At 35.3% G+C, this 23745-nt stretch overlaps 1 protein-coding gene across 4 annotated transcripts in view; it reads right to left on the minus strand.

Annotated features, from left to right (window-relative positions):
- Window positions 1-6263: 6263 nt before the first annotated feature.
- NTPase (ectonucleoside triphosphate diphosphohydrolase NTPase) overlaps window positions 6264-23745 on the minus strand; it is a 73125-nt gene continuing 55643 nt past the window's right edge. For all 4 annotated transcript variants that reach the window (XM_081725558.1, XM_081725556.1, XM_081725557.1 and 1 more), the window contains exons 11-12: window positions 13454-13560; window positions 6264-7313 (exon numbers count right to left, since the gene is read on the minus strand). In XM_081725558.1, coding sequence (XP_081581684.1) covers window positions 7236-7313; window positions 13454-13560 — 185 coding nt within the window. In that variant the 3' untranslated portion in view covers window positions 6264-7235. The remainder of the gene's footprint in view (window positions 7314-13453; window positions 13561-23745) is intronic.

The raw sequence follows: 23745 nt of genomic DNA on the forward strand, positions 1-23745 counted from the left end.
CCAGTAAATTTGAATGAGCCTTCAAGAGTGACAAATCTGGATGCATTTCAAAAAGATGCGATCCGGCGGCATCTTTAAGATTACTATCAGCGAAAAGAATTTCCCACCCGGAGAAAACTTGTGACCCGCCTGGGTTCGTATCTTGTCCGGTACGCCTTTCTTATGGTGGTTTTAGTGGTTAGAGGCAACAAGCATTTCACTCCGCTATTGGTAATGGCCAGAATAAAGGGGAAGCAAACCTCTACTTGGATCACGAACCAACATGGAGTCTGATTGAGGTTGCACTTGCGCGTACCCACCGTCTTCGGCACGCCCGTTAACATTTACAGAGTGAAGGTAAATACCTGGATGTAATACCCACTATCTTGGTAGTAATTCATGCTGAAAGAACAACAGGAAACAAACAAATATATGAAATAGAATTTATTTGATTAAAAATAACTCACATATGAAATTACTTACGTACACCCTTTTTCAATAAATTTCTGTTAATAAATTTCTTTGTACGTTTTCAATACCTTTAGCCCACTGCAGATTTCAATAAAAAAATAACGAGGAGTAAAATTTTGATAGAAATAATAGATTTTTTGCCTATGAATTGCCGGATTGGTGGTGCATGACCATCTAACACACGTTAATTCACTATTATCACTTCATTTCACCAACAGGGTATTAAAATGAGGAAAAGGGGAGAGATTGAAATTAATTCCTTGTGGTCTCGCCTTCTTTCTTGTCTGATAGTTTTCTGTCTTCGTCCTGGTTATCGCGACTCACTTCGGCTCAAGATGAAATTTGTGACAATCCACTTAATATTAAATAAATTAATGGTGCTGCAGATGGAATTATACTTGCAAGTAACCCATACAGTGTTACCGTAGTTGTTGAGAAATTTGATTACGAAACTTAAAAATTCTTTTCTTGATGAAAACCTCTACATTCCTAAGTTTTACGACGTGGTTTCAAGCGATTCTAAGTAGTTAACGTTCCTCTGGAATATGATCGATAATTCCATTAAAATTTCACGTTCAAATAAGTGCATTTACCTTTCTTCACTTGTGCATAATTAATTCACTAACATTTCAAACGATGATTCGTTAAATAAACGATTTTTGTAACACAGACTGCACTTCTTGGTCCATTCAATCATCCATGGCGGCACAGAGTACCACTTCGCGCGTTCAGCATCAGGCGTTTGTCTTCTTACGCCTGATACTAACTACGCTTATTATTGAAAAGCACCTTTTCATAGACAATATACATATCGTTGAATGTCATTTTTATTCGCTATCAAAGTTACATAATCAAAATACTAAAAGTGATAAAGGTAAGCATCGATGATGCTGGAATTCGCAGGATTATTTCTTGAAACAGTGCAAACACTTTCCTTTCCTTTGTGCTTCGAACAGGAAATGCAAGTCACCACTGCACAGAGTTGTCAACACGTTGAAAAAGATAAAACCATAACGCAAAATTTGCGTCAACGTATAATCCATGGAGCTTTATTCCACTTCAGACAAGAGTAACTGGAAAAATTAAAATGGAATGGGAGTGAAGGAGAGCACACGCTCATAAACTACTTGTTTCACTTAAGGATAGTGGTTTGTTCGATGGGGGTAAAACTAGTTTATCGTTGGTATTGAAAGGGCTTGGGTTCGAGTGGAAGAAGTATTCAAGGCGAAAAGTTTTGTTGGAAAGAACAGATATTGTTGCCAAAAGATGGCAGTTTTTGCGGGACATTTTACAAGAGCATCGAGAAAACATCGTGTGGATAGATGAAACTTGGGTTAATGCAAATCATAGTAGGTCGCAGGGGTGGACGGATGATACCATTGTAGGCACAAGAAAAACACCTCTTGGAAAGGGCAGTCGTCTCATTCTGTTACATGCAGGTTCATATGAAGGTTTCATACCGAATGCCTTACTGCTGTTTCAGTCAAAAAAAAAACTAATGACAGGGGAAAAATTTTATGATTGGTTTGTCAATTCACTCCTTCCAAACATAAAACCCAACTCTGTCATTTTGATGGACAATGCATCCTATCATTCAGTACAACTATGAAAAGCCCCTACACTCAGCAACAAAAAAGCAGAAATTTTAGATTGGTTACAAAAGAATAATATTCAAGATTTCAACACGTCAATGACAAAAATCGATTCAAATAGTAAAGCTTCATAAACACAGATATGTACAATACACAATAGACAAAATAGCTAAGGATAATGGGCACAAAGTAATTAGGATTCCTCCGTATCATTGTCATTTTAATGCTATTGAAATGATTTAGGACCAAGTGAAGGACTTTGTAGCAGAAAACAAGTTGTTCACGTTAACATCTGTGCGAAACCTCGTAGAAGAAGCTATAGAAAAAGTTTCACCCGAACAGTGGCGAAAAGTAATTGATCATACATGGGGTGATATAAAAAGAGCGTGGGAATCGGAAGGTATTTTGCAAGAAAGAGTAGGCAGACTTATAATAAACGTTGGAGATAGTGACAACGATAGTGATTCTGAGGCTGAAACATCTGAAGAGGAAAGTGTTCCCTCGGGCAAGAATGAATTATTCGAAGATTGTGGTGTTTTCTCTCTAGAGGAGCAGTCACAGTAAAAGGTATGTAGGAACATTTTTCATTATGTATATATAAAAAAAAGTGCTACATTGGTGTATATTATATTCAATGTTCGCTGTAGGGTTTTTCACACTAAAATTTATTTTCTTTCTTACATACACTGTAGATTTCAACTCTATCGTATTGCTGTTATCGTATATGAGCCACTAATACATAATTAATATTATACAATATATTGTTTTTCATTCGTTTTTCATTAACAATTAGTACGAAATGTTAAAAATCTCGCCCCCGCATAGTTCGGTCGCCCCCAACGAGGAAGCAGATGATTCTCTCCTTGCGCGAGAAGCACATGGCAACACCGCACTCCTCAGTTGTCCTCGCGAGCTGAGCTGTCAGAAATCATCATTCATCAGCCAGGGTATAGTAGGAATTAATGTTGAAACCGAAAGTTGTAGTTCATTCCTATTATTTTCAATTAGGATAGAGGAGGAAATTTGGAGATGAACGCATTACGAAGGTTCGGCAGATTTCACATTGAAGTGTTGAAAAGGGACGCTAAGCTCCAACTAACCACACAAAAGCTACTACATATTAAACTTTGTTTATTATTATTATTATTATTATTATTTCTATAGCGATTGAAAAAGAAATCTTTAAGTTTACGTCCACAGTTATGTCGGCTAGGCTAAAGGAAACTGTGATGAAAAACGAAGGAAATGGTGGAACGAAGAAAGTGGGCGATTCCCGAGAAAACCCACACACGCGTTGTTTGTCCACCACAAAGCTCACTTGGAGCGAGCTGGGATCGAACCAAGGACCCAATGAACCAGAGGTGAATGCTCTGCCACTGAACCACCGCGGCCTCCTATAGCGATTGAAGTTGAAACCGGAAGTCATTTTTACCACTTCTGGTTTGAGTAAAGAAAGAAAGTTCAAGATATAACCATCTTGAAACACTGAAGCTATAGATCTCTAGCTCATACTGTTTTTGCACAATAGAGCTAAATACTGAAACCGGAAGTGATAGTAATTTCTACCCCTTAGAGAAGGTACAGAGATCAAGGCACCCATTTATAAACTGACACTCAATGTGTCGAGACGAGATCAACACAGACACTTGTAATGCGAGATGAAACAAAAACCAGTCTATACAGACTTTGTCCCGTCTCGAATATTGACCAAAAAATTACTGAATTTATTTTTAATTAAAATTTTAAATTCATGTAAGGTAATAGAATGTCTACAGTCGGATGATCGGAATTTATATTATATATATAATTCTATTTCGTTCATTTAATTACCAAAAGAACACGTTGCCGACATATTTGGAAACTTAATTTTGTAAAACAAAGACGTAAGATCTCTACTTCGCAATACTAAGGTTTTTACTCAGTTCAGTTCTGTAGGGAAAGATAAGTTTAATTTCTTGTTTTACTGCAACCGCCCGTACAAGCAATGATACGGACTCTTTTTTTGAAACTGAGGGGAAATCTTCAGTTCGCAAGAGAATATGGCCTGGAATTCTAGAATAGGCTACGCAAAATCATGGAAAGATGGAGATCATAGGATTAAAACAGAGATCACAGAAAAATCATGTCTCTCAGCAAATCACACCGAAGCAAGAAGAAAAAGATTTTACGACATGCAACACCTGAAGTGTTGACAAATGGAAATAAAGAATACAAAGGATAGTGTATGAATACGCTTCCCTATGCTGGCATTGCCATAATAGTTATTCTAGAACACTTACACTTTGTACACAAGTAGATACATCTGTAATTTATTTCTCTACAATTATTATTTATACACTTTATTGATTCTTTTATTCAGTTTTTGCAACCATTTGATGCTTCGTACTGTCTTTGGCATGACTAGCAAGAGCAGCACATCTTACAGGGTCATACGAGAATTAAATGTTTATTACATATTCTGTAGTTTCCTTAACTTTTAGTCGTTTCAACTAAGGAAATTCATTTTTCCACTTTTATTGAAACTGCATTGAAAGCATGACTATTTGTTACCATCTGAAAATATAGGACCAGAAATAAATAAATAAACGCCTGAAAATCAAGTTAGGCCTACAGAAAAATGAACGACTGTTCAAACTGAAGCCAGTTTATCCTTTGTCAGTGAAAAAATGCCTTTACCCTCCTTTTACTTTTTAACTCGTACATATTTTCTCAAAAGTACTGATATCTGTATTTTTGAATAACTTCAAAGGTAAACTAAAAGCTGAGGAATCAAACACATTACACTTAATGTTAACTGCGTATGGTAATGTCAGGGAAACTTTTTTTTTTTTTTTTTTTTTAACACTGTGGACTTAATTCCGTAATGGTCTGCGTCAACACAACACAAAATCTGCGTTTAAAAGTTCGCCATCATCGGCATAGCAGTTATAATTGATTTTTGCATATTCATGTGAAAAACATGCATCCGTAGGGGGAAGCCGGCGCGTTAGCGAGCGCGTAAACCAAAATATCCTAATAGTTACTACTGATGTCTATACTTACATATCATTTATTTTTCCTCTGCTGTGTTTCTCTTGCGAAATATCAGACAAATTCATCTATAACCTTATTACTAGAAATTAACGTAATGTCTTCGTCACGTTCATTACATCCAACAGGTTCTTTTATTAAGCTCAAAACAGTAAATTCGAAACAAGATCATCTCATGTAATTACTATTTGCATTCAGAAATAATGAAAAACTTGGGAATAGTCTCTAGCTATAGTTGAAGCGAGCGTAGAAAAATCTTCTACCATTCGACTCGATCGGCATTTGTGTATCTGACCATCCGTACGGCGATGTGAATGTAAAGTTATTTTCTTTTTTTAAATTGCTCTTTCTTACAATGTACAGTGTCATTAGTAATAAAATAAAAGTATTACTATTATTATCCGAAAGTAACATTAACAAGGCTTTCCTATTATTAGGTTTTATAAATAAATAACCCATTACCTAAGCAGGTTTTATTCTTGTGAATTAAAAATAAATTCCTGGAATGGTTCATATTGTAAGCAACAAAAATGGCGGTAGGCAAAATATAGAAGTTAAATGAATTAAGACATATTACTATGATTTCAAATAAATACTGCAGAAAAAAAAGCACGTTGTGCTTTATATTTACTCATTCGCAACTGTAGACTGCAATTATTATTACAAACTGCTGAGGATGAATTTGGAGACACAATACAATAAAAATAGTATTAGAATTAAATATACGAGGTGGTGCAAAACTTCGATACCAACTTGAATTGTAAGTAACTACTAAATGAAACGACATGAACTTGTCATTTAAATTTTAGATTCGACTACATATCATGCCATTTATAATTATAACACTTCCACAATATGCTTTTCAAATTCAATGATTTTATGCAATCTTATTTTAAATTTTGATACGATTTTGTTAGGACTATTCGCAGAAATGTGCGCAGTTATTGTTCAACAAAATATAATAAGAACCGTGTGCACTTCAGGTACTTAATGTTTTTATCATTAATGTATACTGGGCAACAAATTATAATCAAAAGCAGTTTCATTAGTTGCAGACATTATCGGAAGAGTTACAGTATTGTAGGTAATATTCATGTCTGTAATAATGAGTTTTTACCTTTTTGAAAGAACTATTATCAAATTTAATAATAATAATTTACGCATATTGACAAATAACTACACTCGCTATAATTAATCTCTTGCTAATAATTTTTAATAAAATACACATTTACTAATAAAAATTTACAGAAATATTCAACAAGTCACTAGTGTAACAAGGAAAGTGCAGCCATAATACATCATCATTAAACTAACAATGGAACAACTAATCGATAACTTAAAACGGTATCACTGGAAAGTTTAATCAACTATAAACACTGGGAACTTCCTTTATTAACTTAACTATTACATTTCATGTTCAAAATATTTGTAACCAATCTTGAGTACGGATTTAAATATTTAACAAAATCGTACTCAAGAGGAACTGTGGATTCTGTTCTAAAATATTTTTTTCCATTCCTTTCAAAAACTATATATGCGAAATATAATTGTCTCATACACTACGATAGAATGTATGACTATTGTACTATCACAGAATAGCTCGGGTTTCCCTATATTTCATTTATTACATTTTTTTATATTTCTTACTCAAGATACAGAAAGGCAATGACTTAAATAGTATTTTAAAATTCTAGAAAACAATGAAACTCAAGGAATAAAAATCGAATTTCATTAAATTCGTATCTACTAAGCATGAAATGTAAGAAAAAAAATCTTTTCCTTTCATTTCTCGATACATAGAACAAAACTTAGCTTAGAAATAAACAGCCTCCAACAATGGGATCAAATTCTTGGATCCGATTATTTCATACTGCTGAAACAGATACTTCCGGAGGTAGAAAATAAGAGTATCACTTTCGTATTATATCACACACGCACATGCGCGCACACAAACACACAAGTAAACACTGCCCACGTGCTTCTTTAAAATCATAGTATCACCTAGTAAGTTCTCGATTATGTAAATTTGGCAAGAACGTACGAAGGCACTTTATTGAGTTTTTCTTCTTTCTTGAATTTTCGATGAACTCATTCGTACTAATAATGATACAGTGTAGGTCATATAAAATGAGCACTATATACCAACTATCTCTTCTTCATAAATCACAATCCATTTTGGAGAATATGATAGGCTGCTCCAAGAGCCCAACTCAGTTCATGTCCATCGATTTTCTTCACTAACTGCAAGATAAATAAGTTCATTCAACCTTATTGAAGCAATTATAAATTTTACTTCTACTTAATCAATAGTTCTTACTTTCCATAAGCTATATTGCATACTTTTCTTTTTGGAGTAATCGAGATTTGAAGTTTAAAACAGAGCACGAAAGGCAAATTATTTAGTACCTAGTCTATATTTTAAAATTGAAAGTGACTATGCTTGTGACTCTTAATCTCTTGAACCGCCCGACATATCTCGATCAAATTTTCAACGTAGATGCGGTTCTGGGCTGGGAGTATTTTTAGCTATTTACTTTGACGGTAGAACTTAGGGGAGGGGGAGGGGAGGAGGGGAAATATGTCAAAATGAATAAAACTTAACTCTTGAACCGCCCAACCGATCTCATCAAACTTTCAACATAGATAAGGTTCGGGCCTGGGATGTTTTCGTCATTTCACTTTTACGGTGCAACCTGAGGGAGAGAGGAGATATATAAAAATTTATATAAGACTGAAAGTGACTATTTTTGTAACTTAATAACTCTTGAACTATCGGACCGATCTCAATCAAATTTTCAAGATACATGAGGTTCGGATCTTAAAACTTATTTGCAATTTCACTTCAACGGTAGATCCTAAGGGAGGGGGACGTATAAATAAAAACTAATAAAACCTAATAACTTTTGAACCACCCAAACAATATCGATCAAATTTTCAACATATATGAGGGTCGGACCTTGGGAGTTCTTTTTATCGTTTCACTTTGACGAGCCAACGTAGCGAAGGGGGAGATATATGTTATAAAAAAAAGTGCCTTTGTGACTTCATCACACTTGAACCACCCGACCGATCTCAATCAAATTTTCGATATACATGAGTTTAGGGGCAGGGATTGCTTTAGGCTATTTAGGCGTTCAGGCGATGCAACGTAGGGGAGGGAGGAGAAAAATTTCAAAATGATCAAAAATGACCGATATTAGTGTTTAATCCATAGTTTTCGGGGTCGATGATAGAAACAGTGACACCTCGGATGCTGTTTTGAATCCAAGCTCAGCCCTGATGGTTGGGGAGGGGGAGGGCATAAACATTTAAAAATGACCGAAAATGATTAATATTAGTGTCGAATCCATAGTTTTAGGAGTAGCTGAGATTGATAGTGACAATTCTGATGCCGTGTGTCACAGTGAGAAGGGGAAGGGTGAGCTGTATATATAATAATCGAAAATGACGAATATTAGTGTCTAATCCATAGTTTTCGGGATCATTCAGATGAACAGTGACACCGGTTTAAATCTAAAATCAGCCCCGCCACTTGGGGAGGGGAAGAAAGAGATATATAAAAATGATCGAAAATTGCCACTAACAGTGTGAAATTTAAAGTTTTCTGGATCCCTTAAATGAACAGTGGTACTTTCGATCCCGTTTAAATCCAAATTCAAACTCACAACTTGGGGGAGGAAGAGATATTTAAAAATCATCGAAAATAACCGATATTAGTGCTGAATCCACATTTTTTGAGGTCGCTGAGAAGAATGAAGAATGCCATGGCCCACAACATGGGGGGTGGGGGAAATATATATATATATATATATATATATATATATATATATATATATATATATATATATGTGTGTGTGTGTGTGTGTGTGTGTGTGTGTATGTATGTATAAATGGTCAAAAATGACAGATACTACTGTTGAATCAATAGTTCTTCCGGTCGCCGAAATGAACAGTGACATTTCTGATGCTGTTTAAGCCCTGACACTTGAGGGATGAGGAGAGATGACATACATTAAAATGATTCGAAATGAGCAACACCAGTGTGCATTTAAATTATTTATTTCAACCCAGCGAAGCGGGTAATATATGCTAGTTATTTTATAAATATTGTCAAGAGATTTTGACCATCATTTGCTATGCTGGGTATGAAATGAATGCTGCCATCTGGGTATTGTGGGTCCCTGAGCTATTTATTCTACGGTGAGACGCGTGGCAGTGGGAACGTGTAACGAAGGAGTGGGGCGACTACGAGAATCGTGTTGCAGTCATAGCGCTACATAAGGTGACCATGCCACCAACACGGATCTTCGCCACCGTGAAACCCCTGCAAATCAGTGAACGATCTACCAAACGCATTATCCAGTGTTACAATGAAACGGGAAGTGTAAATGGTCGGCAACATAGTGGCAGACCGCGCACAGTGAGGACACACCACAAGCAAGTCGTAGCCGCAAGAATTCGGCGAAATCTTGTCTGGACTCTACCTGTGATTTTCTGATAGATGTCCATTTCGATACCAATCATGTCACAAGTGCTCAATCAGGATCTGGGACGCAGAGCCTAGAAAAAACATACACATTTACTGACTGACCCGTTACACCACCAGAGTGATAAAAGCCAAACCTCTCCTGAAGCATTACGCAGGAAATTATCACAGGACAATTCTCTTTTCCGACCAAAAACTGTTCAAGCTCCGCAGTCCTTTAATACTCAAAATTACTGTGTGTATGCATTATCATCAGTGCAAGCTGCTGAACGTGTGTCCAGGGTGCAAAGATCCCATCACCCAGCATCAGTCATCGTATGGTCGAGTATGAGCTTCAACGGCATAACAAGGCTCCATTTTTGTGGAAAGAAAAAAAAAGGGGGGGGGCTGAAAACATAGGCTACCGTGTACCAAACCAGAGTTGGAGTCTATTATGAAATCAATAAGTACTACGATGTTCCCCAACCAACAGTGGACCTTCCAACAATATTATGCTCCCTTGTATACGGCACGGTCAGCACAGGAGTCGCCACAGGCCAATGTCCCAGATTTCATCTCCACATCAGATTGGTTCTCTAGCAGTCTGGATTTGAACTCACTCGACTACAAACTGTGGTTAGTGCTTCAGTCAAATCTGCAAGAAGAAAATTTGGACTCCCTGAAGCGCGCCCTGGTCAAGACTGCCCGCCAATTCCCTATCAATACCGTTCTTAATTCCAATGACGAGTCACCCACCAGATTTTGGATCTGCCTCCAGGCTCAAGATGGTACTTCATGCTCCATACTTCCACGTATCATCTTGTAAAAGGGTATCAATATACCGTCAACATTGTTCCGAATCTAACTTTCAAACCTTTGACAGTATTTACGAAATAACTACGTAGGATCTAGTTGAAACTTTACCATACAATATTAAAGAAGATTCACTACAAGATCTTTCACTAAACTTTTCATCAGGTATGGACGGAAAGAAGCAGAAAGAAGATTTAAAGAATAAAAAAGTACAGTTGGGCACCATGTTTCCCGCTCCTAAAAGCTTACCAATCTTTCTCCACATTCAAGCTAGCAACTCTGAAACCCTGAAATCCAATATGGCGCACAACCGGGCATCTCAGTTACTCCTCAATTCTTTAATGCTTCTTTTCTCCCCTTCCACATCCGATTTTAGAAAGCGTCAACGAGCAGATCACATTAGGATTTGCCAATGCAGAGAAAACATTTCACAACACCCTTCATTTAAGATAAAGATAATTCCTAAGACAAACACCCAGAAGAGCAACAAAAACATTTTATATACGCAACGTGCGAGGAAAGATCAAAGAGTACCGCACACTAATTTTATTGCCATACATTTGATAGATAGCCTAACTAAATCATATATATAATGAAACTAAATGTCTTACCTATTTTTCAATATAAGAACAAAGATCCTCGATACATTTCTTCCAGAATGACACCTATTTAAGTATACTTTGTTCATATCAGCACTCTGTGAGTAGAGTGGGAGACTGAATTTCTTAGGAAGGTGGAAATCAGAAAGTTTCAATTTCATACTAGACTTCTTTGTTACAGGAGTGTAGAGGAATATCAACGACTCGACGTTCGATACTATACCTTCCAGAAAATTATATTAATTGAGTGCCTAACGAAATAAGTGGTGAAAAATGACATCATTTTCTTGACCTACTCATCTATCATAGATTCTTGTGCACGCACCGCGCACCAGCTTTGCCAAATTTTAATATCTCAATATTCGCAGAATAATTTGTCGTCATTCTTAATTACCTCCTCACTACTTCTGACAGTGGCTGGCATTATAGCTTACACACTGAGTGACATTAGTCTAATTTATACGTTTAACTACTCTATCTCAAAAAAACTTGTTCATTTTGCAATGTTGTTGTGATTCACATATTCAGTATCTATCATTTCTCTGTGAATTTTAGCTGGAATTTTCAGTTTGTCCTACACAAATTTGACTACACTTCTTTGTTCCTCTTTCTACATTAAATATGAAAGATCTTAATCCCTCATCATCAAAGAACGTGATAAAAAGTAAAGAATGACTAATATTGCTAGAAAATGAAATGAAATCTTTGAGTTTTACGTCCTACGGATATGCCGGCTAGGCTAACGGAGATGGTGACGATCAGAGATGAATGAAATGGTGGAATGAAGAAAGTGGGAGGAAACGGGAGAACCCCGAGAAAACCCACGCACACACGTCTGGTGTTTGTCCACCACAAAGTTCACTTGGCGGGAGCTGAGACTGAACTCGGGACCCCAAGCACCAGAGGTGAACGCTCTACCACTGAGTCACCGCGGCCCTAATATTGACAGAATACAGAAGTTATAAATATTAATGATTCATATCTAGAACAAATTTCGCTGATTAAACGAAACGGCGAAAAGAGAAGGAATGAATACAACCAAGAACAGTGTCCCACCGCGAGTTTCCAAACAAATAGTTATTTAAAATATACAGGATAAAACTGTCAAAATACAGAAAAATCTTCACATTTGATATCCAGACTGTACACAAATGAACCTGTGAGTAATGAAAAACCGGTGTTTTGAGCAGTGTCATAAATATACTACATATTAAAATAACTCTGAACAATATCCTAATGCTATTATTCCGTTCAAAGCATTCATTTAAATTCTTTGTGTTGAAAATAATTTCTTACCAATATCTTTTATTAAACTTATCATATGTAGAAAAATATATAGAAACAGAAAACAAACATACACATGCAATTATTAAACAAATATTAACTACATAATTATCAGAAGTACATAGCAACAATATCATAATTTACAGCTACTATTTTGAAGCTATTGTCACTTTTTCTTTAAAAAAAAAGTAAGTTCCAATATAAATAAAATAATAAGACCTAACTCTGAATTCGTGACGAACTTCCTTTTATTTGTGAATAATAATGGTTTGCTCTGTGACTTTCCTCAGCACCAATTCTGACTGTAGTACTTGATTTTTAAAATAATTAATTAATTATTGTTGAAAGTTGTTACCCTGAAAATAACACAGGATCATCTGAAATAACAATTACTGGTATGTTACTTCTTACAATTCCATTTTTTCACTTCCAGAAATTTTAGTTCTCATCTTAGAAAAGTTTTCCATCTTTTTTTAGACACGTAAAATCACTTACTTTACGTTATGAATTTAATTTTTAGACCACAAACAAAATTTACAGGAATTCGCTAAGGGACAACTATGTTTTTCATAATTTTGATAGGAGCACTTGACACACACACACACACCAAAAAAAAAAAAAAAAAAACTTTTTCAACAGAAACTGTCTACGATGAGAACGAATTCCAAAGTTTAATAACTGGGGAAGTAACAAGTAATAAACCAGTAATTGTTTTCTCAGATGATCTTGTGTTCTTATAATTTTCCAGAGTAACTTCCAACAATTATATATATATAAAAAAATAAAAAAAAAAATGAAGTACTACAATCAGAATTAGTTTGAAGAAAGTCACAGACCGGACCGATATTACTCATGAATAAAAGGAAATTCGTCGTGGGATGCAGAAGTACGCCTATTATTCATGTGATATGTATCTTATAACGTCCATATTTATATTCTCTAATTGACAACTTAGATCATATGGACCCTCATTTATGTCATATTGCAATGTTGAAACAATATGATATATTTTATTGTTACTGATTAATTCTCTCTAAATATCAGTTTTGTTTTCTGGACTGAAAAGGACAAAATTTTAGTCTAATCCCTGAGTCGATCGATAAAAGTAACTATAATGACTGAACAAAAATACTAAAATGGCAGTAATTATTTCATTACCTTAGATTTTAGAATAAAACAAAAGTACAAACCATTAACTCATAATCGTTAACAATACTTACACTAAGTTTTGTCTCTGGTTTTAATCCAAAGCCGTCATGGAGTAATACTGATATGAAAGACAGATCTAAGCACATGAAAGGCTGATCAGCATTCGGAGTTCCGCATACTAAAATCGAAAGATAAAATTATTTTCATAGTAAATTCGAACTTTATTTAAACGGTAAAATCAAATCAGCTCAACACTTTACACCAATAGTTTTCAACTTGCTCGACAACACACTTCAGTGAACGGGCAAGATACCGGGACACATATTTTTATTAATAATAATGCTAATATTATTACCGATAATAATAATAATCAGTATCTAACTTTACGTATTAGACATCCAGTATACATAGGCCAATGTTTACACGCAAGGGATGTATTTCTCTAAATATAAGCAACATAGTAACACACCGATCGGCGTCAGAAAAAGATAAGTGTCTGGAATACTGGCCTATCTATATCGGAAGTTAATTTTATATATTTTAAGGTTTTAAAAAACTCAAAACGACAATTAATGTGAAACCTGCCTGCGCTTGGTGTGTTCACAAAATTTGTTAACATGTGGCCTTATGGTTGACAAGCCAACACGCAAGTCATTTTCAAGGTGTACCTGTCTGTTTCTCTGTTTCGATTTTACTATTTTCATTATAGACAATGCTGATGGACACAAGGATGACGTTAAAACGGCAGCGGAATTTCTATGATTTTTTCTGCGATTGTGGAATACTGACATCACGCATAATTTCAAAAGATCTCTACAGAAGTGTCTACATTTTATTTTCATGGTAGATGGCAACGAAAAAAGAGTTGAGAAAGATTAAGAACACAGTGTATGAAATACTGAATAGGGTTAAGAATAGAGCTTATTGGAAGTAAGTTTTTCTTTAAACATGTCTGTGCAACGCTGGTTTTTCGTGACAAATTAGCTATATAAAAGAGTCGTAACATATCTATGTAAAAGTCACAAATGGAATATAGTATATGAAAGCAGAATCCGTTTCGGTATGACTATAGTAAAGGGAGAAGGACTTGAGGCGAGTCAGCCCTCTGCCTACCCCACTGATATCGATTAAATCATCAGCTTTGTTACTCTCACCTAACTGGATGCATACAATAGCTATTAGCCTACTACGCTATTGCATAACTGTCTGAGAGTTATCTTACTTTTTCCTCGATTTTTCTTATTTTCGCCATTTTTACTTTCGAACGATGATAGGAGAGAAGAAATATGGTGACCGTGAAGAAAATAGAATTCGAGATTTTTAGTTGTTTTACACGTTTCATGGCTTCTAAACCTCGAGAAAGATTTTTGGATGCCTGTCCGTTCGTCCTGATGTAAAGATGTTCACTTGCGTTGAAGCCATACCGTTCAATGTATTGAGACCAAATTTAAAACTTTCTAAACATTGTAAGATTTTGTAAGTTTTTATACGATTCCCTAGGAGCATTCTTTGAATTTTTTTTACTACCCCTAATAAGGGTAGCTTACTGAAGGGTGAAAATTAATATTTGCTGTTTTCTCAAAAAACGGTTCTAACAATTTCGTTCGCATTTCATAAACCAATGGAAAAAACAGGAGAGTATATTTTTGAGGAGACTTTTCCAGGAATATTTTTTCAAAAACGACACACACGCGATTTTGTTTATATTTCATAAATAATCTGACAATATAGCATAACTCATTTGTCTTAAAAGAATCCACAACAGGTAATTATTCTTGGGGATGTTTTCTTTCCTGGACATTGTATTAGGAACAACTAACTTTTGTCATATTTCATTAATAGATGTTTTATTAATAACCTAACAATATGGCATAACTCATTTGCCCTGAAAAAATTCACAAGGTGTAATTGTAATTTATTCCTCGGAGTGAATTTTTCTCAAAAGAATGCGTAAGACGATTTTGTTCACATGTTATTGCTGTGCAAATAGTTTGTCACGAAAATTTTTAAAGCGTAGTTTCCTTTTTATTATTATTATTTACTATATTCTCAAATGAGATTAATGCGACTTTGTTGATACTTCATAAACAAATATTTCATAAATAACTCTAATACATAATAGTCATTTGACATCAAAAAGTCCACAAACTGTAGTTTACTTTTGAGGCTGTTTTTTTTTTTTTTTCTTTTTTTCGAACGAAGTTTTTCGGAAACATAATTTTGTTCGTATTTCATAAATAAATGGTTCAATAACAACTGCAGCATAACATGATTTAGTTTAAGAAATTAGAGCGAAATGAAATGAAATGAAATTTTGAGTTTTACGTCCCACGGTTATGCCGGTTAGGCTAAAGAGACGGTGATAATGAGTAATGAATGAAATGGTGGAATGAAGAAAGTGGGAGGAAACGGGAGAACCCCGAGAAAACCCACGCACACGGTGTTTGTCCACCACAAAGTTCACTTGGCGGGAGCAGGGTTTGAACCCGAGACCCCTAGCACCAGAGGTGAACGCTCTACCACTGAGCCACCGCGGCCCCCCAAAATTAGAGCGAGAATCCGTACCTTTTATTTGTAGTCTGCAGCAAAAAACTACATGAGCATATAAGTTTATTGTGAAACTACGCCTAACAACGCAGGGAATCAACATAATGTCTACATGGTACGAATCACGCCAGCAGAAACCTCGGCATTCTCCCGTGCACAGTTATTTTGGAGCAAAAGACTTCGTCGTTTCACATGAAAGTAAGAAGAAACAAAATTAGTTTTACATATACGATTATTTAGCCGTATTTAATGTTCAGTTCTTAACACTCCTTTGCAACGCAGCTCTATTTATTTTACGTTGTAGATTGTGATTTAACTAGTTATTGAAACCAGAGACTAATGCTCCACCATTGAGCCACAGTGGCCCCAAAAATTGCTTCCAAAAATACATTTTACAGATTAGCCTTATAATCACCTCTTAACATTACCACATAAACAGCAATCTTCAACAAAACCTAGTTGTAACGTCGATATTCATTAAACAATTTCTATATTGTAGAAATCTCGGTTCCTCTTTTACATAAATCCTAGATGAATGCACAGCACTTGGTTAATGATTTGATATTTAATTATATATATATATATATATATATATATATATATATCGGGTGTTCTAAAACTGGCGCCCACGGATCACAGAGCACTGTTCTGCAGGTCAAAATAAAGCAAAATAAATATATAATTATATTCCTTTCGGATGGTCGTCTGAAGACGCGATTTGCACTATGTGGCAAATCGCATTGCAGATAAAGGAGCATACAGTTAACCTACCATCAAATAATTACATCAATTCATTCCAGATGGCAGTTAAGTCTATAGACGTTGATACTAGCACCATCTATTAGCGTCGGTACAAAATAAAACAAACTTGCTAATAGAAGAGCAGTTCTACAAAAATACGTATTCTAGCTAAATCAGTGTAATTTTATTTTGTAATGAATCCCAAATAAAGAATTGTTTTAAAAAAGAGAATGACTCAGATCAAAAGACTTGCTACATTCAAATAATAAATTCTGCTTCATTGCTTAGATGTTTTTATAATTTCTCACCGCAGTCTCAGTGAGATCTCAAAATATATGCCTATACATAAATTTTTAATATTCCTTCTAAAAAAAAAAAGGGATAATTACATAATATACATACTGAAAATGAATACATTAATTATACAATTAGATCGTAAGAGAAAAAATAAATCGTAGAACACAGCTAGATTTGAAACAGGTAAAAATGATGTCTTAAATTTACAACATTAGTGTGAAAGAAACATAACTCAACACGCTCGGCTACCAAGCCAACTACAAAATAAGATGCTGTTACACTATATTCTGTACAATCCATACAACTATCTTCAGCTTTTTTTTTTTAATTACTGTCTTTGGTAAACAAAGTATATAAATTATTTTATTCTCAGTTAGCAAAGGTAAAATAATATTTTCGAAAGATAATTTACATATACTTTATGTAATAACAGAATATTTGACATTCCAAAATTTGAAGTAGTGGAATGATCGTTGGTGCAGTTGGAACATTTTAAATTTTAGAAAAATAAATGAATACAACTATTTAGATAACTTCACGTTAACGTGTGTCTAAAATATAATTCTCATACATTACGAGCTCATGCATTAAGAAAACAGAAAACATTTATTTTGGCGTACTTTTTGTGGAAGAATAACGTGTAATTTGTATTCTTAAGTGTAGGAAACTCACACGAAATTTTCAAATTGTACAGAATCTTCTAAAAGTCCTGCAAAAAAGTAAAAAGCTGCAACCTTGAAAGTACTACTTACAATTTTGTATTTTGTTTGTAATGTTTAATGGAAATGTTAAAATTTTTGTTGGCAACAATGAGCGGATGCAAACGTTGACGTCATAACCGCAAAACACGTGACAAAGATGGCGTCTACTCAAGAGAAAGAGCAGTGTGTGGCGTGGTTTTTGTGAGTTAAAATCTAGTGTTTTGGTGAGAAGAAAATTCCGACAAAAATATCAGAAACAACCACCTGCAGGTTCAAGTATCAAGAGATGGTACGATAAGTTCCTAGTTACCGGAAGTGCCTTGGACTTTCCTCGTAGTGGAAGACCAACAACCAGTGTTGATGTGATTCAGTCCGTGCAGGAAAGCGTGTTGCGAAGTCCAAAGAAATCGTTGAAACGCAGATCCTTAGAGCTGCGAGTGCCAATGACAACGCTACACAATATCGTTCGTAAGAAAATAAAGGCAAAACCTTAGAAGTTGAAACTTGTACAGGAATTGACGGAAGATTGTGACATAAGAAGTGAATTTTGTGAAATGATGCTTGCTCGGTTGAACAGTGATCCAGGGCTTCTTTCAAAATTACTGTTTTCAGATGAATCCACGTTTCATGCGTCTGGTAAAGTAAACCGACACAATTGTAGAATCTGGGGAATTGAGAATCCACACGAATTTGAGACACATGTTCGTGATTGGGATTATTACGGATGAATCACGTCGAAATGCCATTCTTGGATTCCCGAAAAGACTTCAGCAATGTTTGGATGTAAATGGTGCTCAGCTGGAGGTTTGGCGTTGAAAAAATGCTTGGAAACAAAATTTCAGACTTTCTTACAAGTCCACTAAACGTTTTGTACACATACAATAAATGGTTACTAAGTTACAGCTTTTTACTTTTTTGCAGGACTTTTGGAAAACCCTGTATTTATTATTTACAGGTTCAAGCATAACAGGAAAGTGTCATTTTTGTTTAATCATTACTTAAGTAGCATGGCGTGCAGTTTTATGAGCTGTCGTCTACTTTATAATATTTAATTTAATTTTCCTTTCTTAATATCTTAATCCGTGCAGGTTTACTTTTGGCGCGCCATTCGAAATAATTGTAGAAAAAATATACTTTCACTAATTTCCTCCTTATTATTCCCTAAAAGATTTGCGGTGGACGACATGAAAATATCTCACTTAGCATAGATAAAATTCAAGGGGACCACCAGAAGTAATTGCTGAAAAAATTATAATTCTTTTACGATTTACGTATGAATACGGCTTCCGAATGTATGGCATTAAAACTATGCTAGGTGGGCACTAAAACGCACGAACGCTATCTAACCGAGGAACAGCAGGGCGAATCTGGTGTGCCCGTGTTCAGGCACGTCAGCGATAATGAGTATACTCATAAGCGAGGGTAATTAAAAGAATGGGTTTTGGCAATGATATTAATTTCAATTGCACTTGTCATGGTTTCATACTAGTAACGTTCCACTTATAAACATAAAATACAACTTCTGTACACTATGCAGAAATACACCGCCGGTGGAAAATAGCATCTAACAGTGTCACCTTTCATATGTACTCACTTATTTTATCCTTCGTAACGCACTTGTAATGATTTTACACTACTAACCCTATTTGTAAACCCAAAATACAGCAGTATTATCTTGTATTTAGTTTGTCGCCTGCAGAAATTTGTTCGTTATAAATGTGTCTTTTGATAAGTATTCAATTTTATCTGTAAATCTTCCAAAATGTGGTGCGCCAAAACTACACCAGCACCCCTTATTTCATTCTAGAGTGTTATTATCTTGGTGCTAGTCCAAATAAATGTACAGATAAGGTTGCCATTCTTCCCGGAAAATCCGGAACCGTCACGGAATCGAGATCTGCGTCCCGGCGTCCCGAAAATATTTCTCAGGACACTTAAATGTCCTGCTTTTCAGCGAAGAAAAAAGGAAGGGTAATTATAGTTTGCTTTTTTCACAGAATTAAGCTTCTCTTCAACTTCTGAGTATGGCAATTCAAAAGTTGAACAAAAATCTTGAATACATAAAACATGAATTTAATTAAGTTCATGATTTAACTACTTTGACATTGAACGAAGCATTCGTTTCACTGAGCCAGGGACTAAAACTTTTACTGTTCAATCTTACTGTTATCTTTAGTACTCTGTTTCAAACAGCATCTTCCTTCTAATCAGGGATAACAGTGAGGGGTAACGCGTGGGGGAAGCCGTCCTCCAGTCTCCAAAGAATATGTACGGCGTCCCCCCAGTTCAAAAAAAAAAAAAAAGGCAAATATAGGCAGGCGGACGGCGTGATGTCATGCCGCTACCTATCGTCGCCCTAGCTTTTCAGATCCACTTTTACCCCTGCTTCTAATATATGTTAATCAATAACCCCTGACCGATATTTTTGCCCGGTCTTTTCTTTAAAAAAAATCAAGAAGAAAAATAATTGTTTTAATTAATAAAACTGAACAGACTGAAATAAACTGAGAACTGAAATAAAATAAAACAGAAAAAAAAAAAAAAGAAGAAGCTTACGAGGAGGGGGGAACGGACTCTGAAACACAACAGACCCTGAGAAATTAAAGAATTCTTACCAGGAGGGGCACATCATCAGATTACGTTTGCTTAACTAGGGAGAAGGTCTACTAAAATGACTAAAAATGTGATTACGTAATTCTTGAACAACTCGATCTAATGGAAGGAAGTAAATTAGTATATAACACTTCTTTTCATTTCAAGCACTTCAAAGATTCTCGTTAATTTAGCAGCATCCCGGATTTTCTTTTTTGAAATATAGCAACCCTATGTACAGATCAATAATATGCCTGCAAACTGATACCCCTTAAAAATGTTAATGTAAACATGCAGCAACTGTACAGTAATTGTATATATTGTTTCCTTCATGGCTGGGCGAAACTTATGAGCATGTGCAGGATTGAACCTGTAGGGTGTAGGCGCAAAGCGACTGTGAATATAATCGTAAGCGAAGATCCTTTCGAAACTACAGTAGCTACTCATATTATAACTTAAAAAGCACTAATATTTTTTCTATCTTCTCTACTAAGGCCGGAAGTGTTAGAAATCTACTACCACTTCCGGTTTCAATATTAATTGAAAAAATATGTAATGCCATATAAATAAATTCCTTCACGAGATATACACGTAACACTGTTACTTGTTTTTATGCATAGTCTATTACATCAGGCCGCAACTAGAGGGGCCTGACCCCCTAAACTTTTCGTGGCCCCTCCAGATCTCAACACAAAAAACATAATTTTGATGTTTGTAAGAGAATTTTTGATGATTTGGCTCCCCCAAACCTCTGTGTCTGGTTTCGGGCCTGTATTAGATTATGGTATTTTGTAGTATGTCTTAGGTAAACGTAATTCTAGCTCGTTTCACAGTATGAATCACAAAATGTTTGGCGTTAATTCAATAACTTGAGATAATTGGAGATCTACTGGAATTAAACCTATAAGACTGCTACAGTGTGGAAATTTAGAAATAACGGCAAAAGGAATCATTTCCTGACTATACATAATCCAGCTAAATGCTGTCGAGCAGGATATTTGTTTTAGACTAATGCATACGTGTATTTTGTAGGTACAGTCTGAGGTTTTTTTTATTTTTATTTATTTATTTATTTATTTTTGTGCACGACCTTGGTGAGAAAGGAAATTGACGTCTTTAACGTTTGTTACTATAATATCACCTCTTATTATATCCAGTATATGTTTCCCTTACATACTTAATGTCTTATTAACTGATGTGTGCAAATGAATGTGTATTGAAGATATGATCATTCAATTCTTTGATAGATAGAACGTTTATTTTTAATTCTCAATTTATGATCCCACTCCTACTCCCTAAGTTCACTTTGTCATATATTAGGTGCGCGAGATCTCTTGATTCAATCCCAGCTCACGCCAAGTGAACTTTGTTATGGATAGACATCCTGTACAAAGTTCTCCTGTTTCCTTCCGCTTTCTTAATTCACATTTCGTTCAATATAATCATCGTCACATCCTCTCTTAACCTCGAGGCATAATCCTGGAATACTAAACTGAAAAAAATATGCGCAGATATATCATGTTTTATTCTTCTGTATATAGGACGCTAACAGTTTATTACAAGTGGAATAGTTTCTGACTGTTGTAAAAGAAAATTTTAAAATCGGTTCACATGACTGAAAAAACTATGTTGCTCAACGAAACAGAATCGCAGACTGCGGAGGAGCACTCCGCAGAATTTTTGTGGGGTTCTCAGCAGCCCACAAAAACAGACAAAAATAGGAAAATTGAAAATAAAAGAATTAAGACAAAAGAAAGAAAACTAAATTCTAATCCAACGTAATTCCTAAATGGGGTATTCAGTGCACAATGGATTCAAATTCACTTTTTTGGTTAGTTTGGTGATATGGTTTTATGTTTAAGATTTTTATATGAAATTCCTTTCAGTGCTTGAAAGATTCATGTCCAGGTATTATAAATACTTCTTATATTGTAGAAAACAGTGCTCCTTTTTTCATGTATACAAACTGTCATTTTTTCTCCCAGCTTTGATAATTGAACTTGAATCTGTTGTGCTCTGAACAACCCAAATGATAGTAGGAACCGACATCTTAGGATGACAAAAGATACAGTAGGGTCTATATAAAATTTAAGCTGGGATGGAAAAATCCGAAATTGTGCCGCTGATGATGAAAAGACAGCAAAAATCATATTCACTGTATTTTTCTCAACGAAGTGGCGATTGCTATAGATGACAGATTCAACCATAATTTTTATGCTTCATATATCACATACGACAGACGTAAATGGCATGGCGAGAACTAAGGTCGGGGTTAGAATATCCCTAGTTACATCACAATACTCTCATGCAAGAATACATATTTTCCACTGTGGAAAAAAGAAGGGACACGAAAAGAATCCATTCATTCAAAATCCCTAAAATTGTAGTTCTAGAAGAGCCAATTTCCAGAATTATCTGGGAAAGGGCCCTCCTATAAGCCCGAGTTGTTTCCGTACCCCTAGATTCCCGGTCTTGAACAGTTAATTAAATGACCCCCTACTGATTTACAAAAACCGGCGCTTCTGCATCGAAATATTTCTGAGGATTGGCATTTTTGGTCCTGTTTCACAGAAAGTACTATCCTGGTAATATTAATGTAAGAATGATTTTTAAAAAGTTTTCTTCAATTTCTACAGTTATAGTTAAAATGATAATTATTTCACTACTACAAGTATTTACAAATGCATTTTATTGTTAATGCATTTTAAACAAGTCAGTAACACGAGATTTGCTTCTGTATCAATCCGCTGCCTCAGTTGTGTAACACACACACACACACAAATTACTCTAGATGTGCCTTTTCTTGGACCATGATATAATGCTACCAATGCTAAGAGATGGCGTTAGTATCAACATCTTCAACACTAAAGGAAAATATGGGGAATGATAATCTATTCTGAAATCGAGAAAGGATTAACCAATGAACAACGCTGAAACACGATCAGCCAATAAGCATGTTCGATATAATTCTCAGATATCACAATAAGACTTATGAAATATGTCATATAATTTCCATTTACTCTGCACTAGTCAGCTATAACTCCATCTGGCGACAATCGATGTAACTAATTGATGAAAACTTGTAGAGTAACTGCTTATCTTCCAAAGTTAATCTACAATGTTGCCACATAGTAAAGTTTCAATTCTTTGTAGCAGCTGAACGAGGCCGCGGAGGGTATTTCATCATATAGCATTTTAGCTTTATTTTGAGCTGTAGAATAGTGCTCTGTGGTCCGTGGGCGCCATTTTTAGAACACCTGATACATATATATACAGGATGTTAATGAACTATACCGACAAACTGTAAGAGGCGATTCCTTACATTAAAATAAGAGACAAAATTCCTGTGGATCTGTGGGGAAAAGTGCATAGTTTCAAAGCTAGAGCTGTCCATAATCGCGAAAAAGCCAAATTTCAACAGGCACTATTTCGAATTCCAGAAACTGTGGATGGTGATCCTTATCAGCGTAAAGGAAGTCACGCAT

This window comes from Thermobia domestica, chromosome 9 (genome assembly GCF_964235325.1).
Source record: "Thermobia domestica chromosome 9, izTheDome1.hap1.1, whole genome shotgun sequence".
NCBI classification, from domain to species: Eukaryota; Metazoa; Arthropoda; class Insecta; order Zygentoma; family Lepismatidae; genus Thermobia; species Thermobia domestica.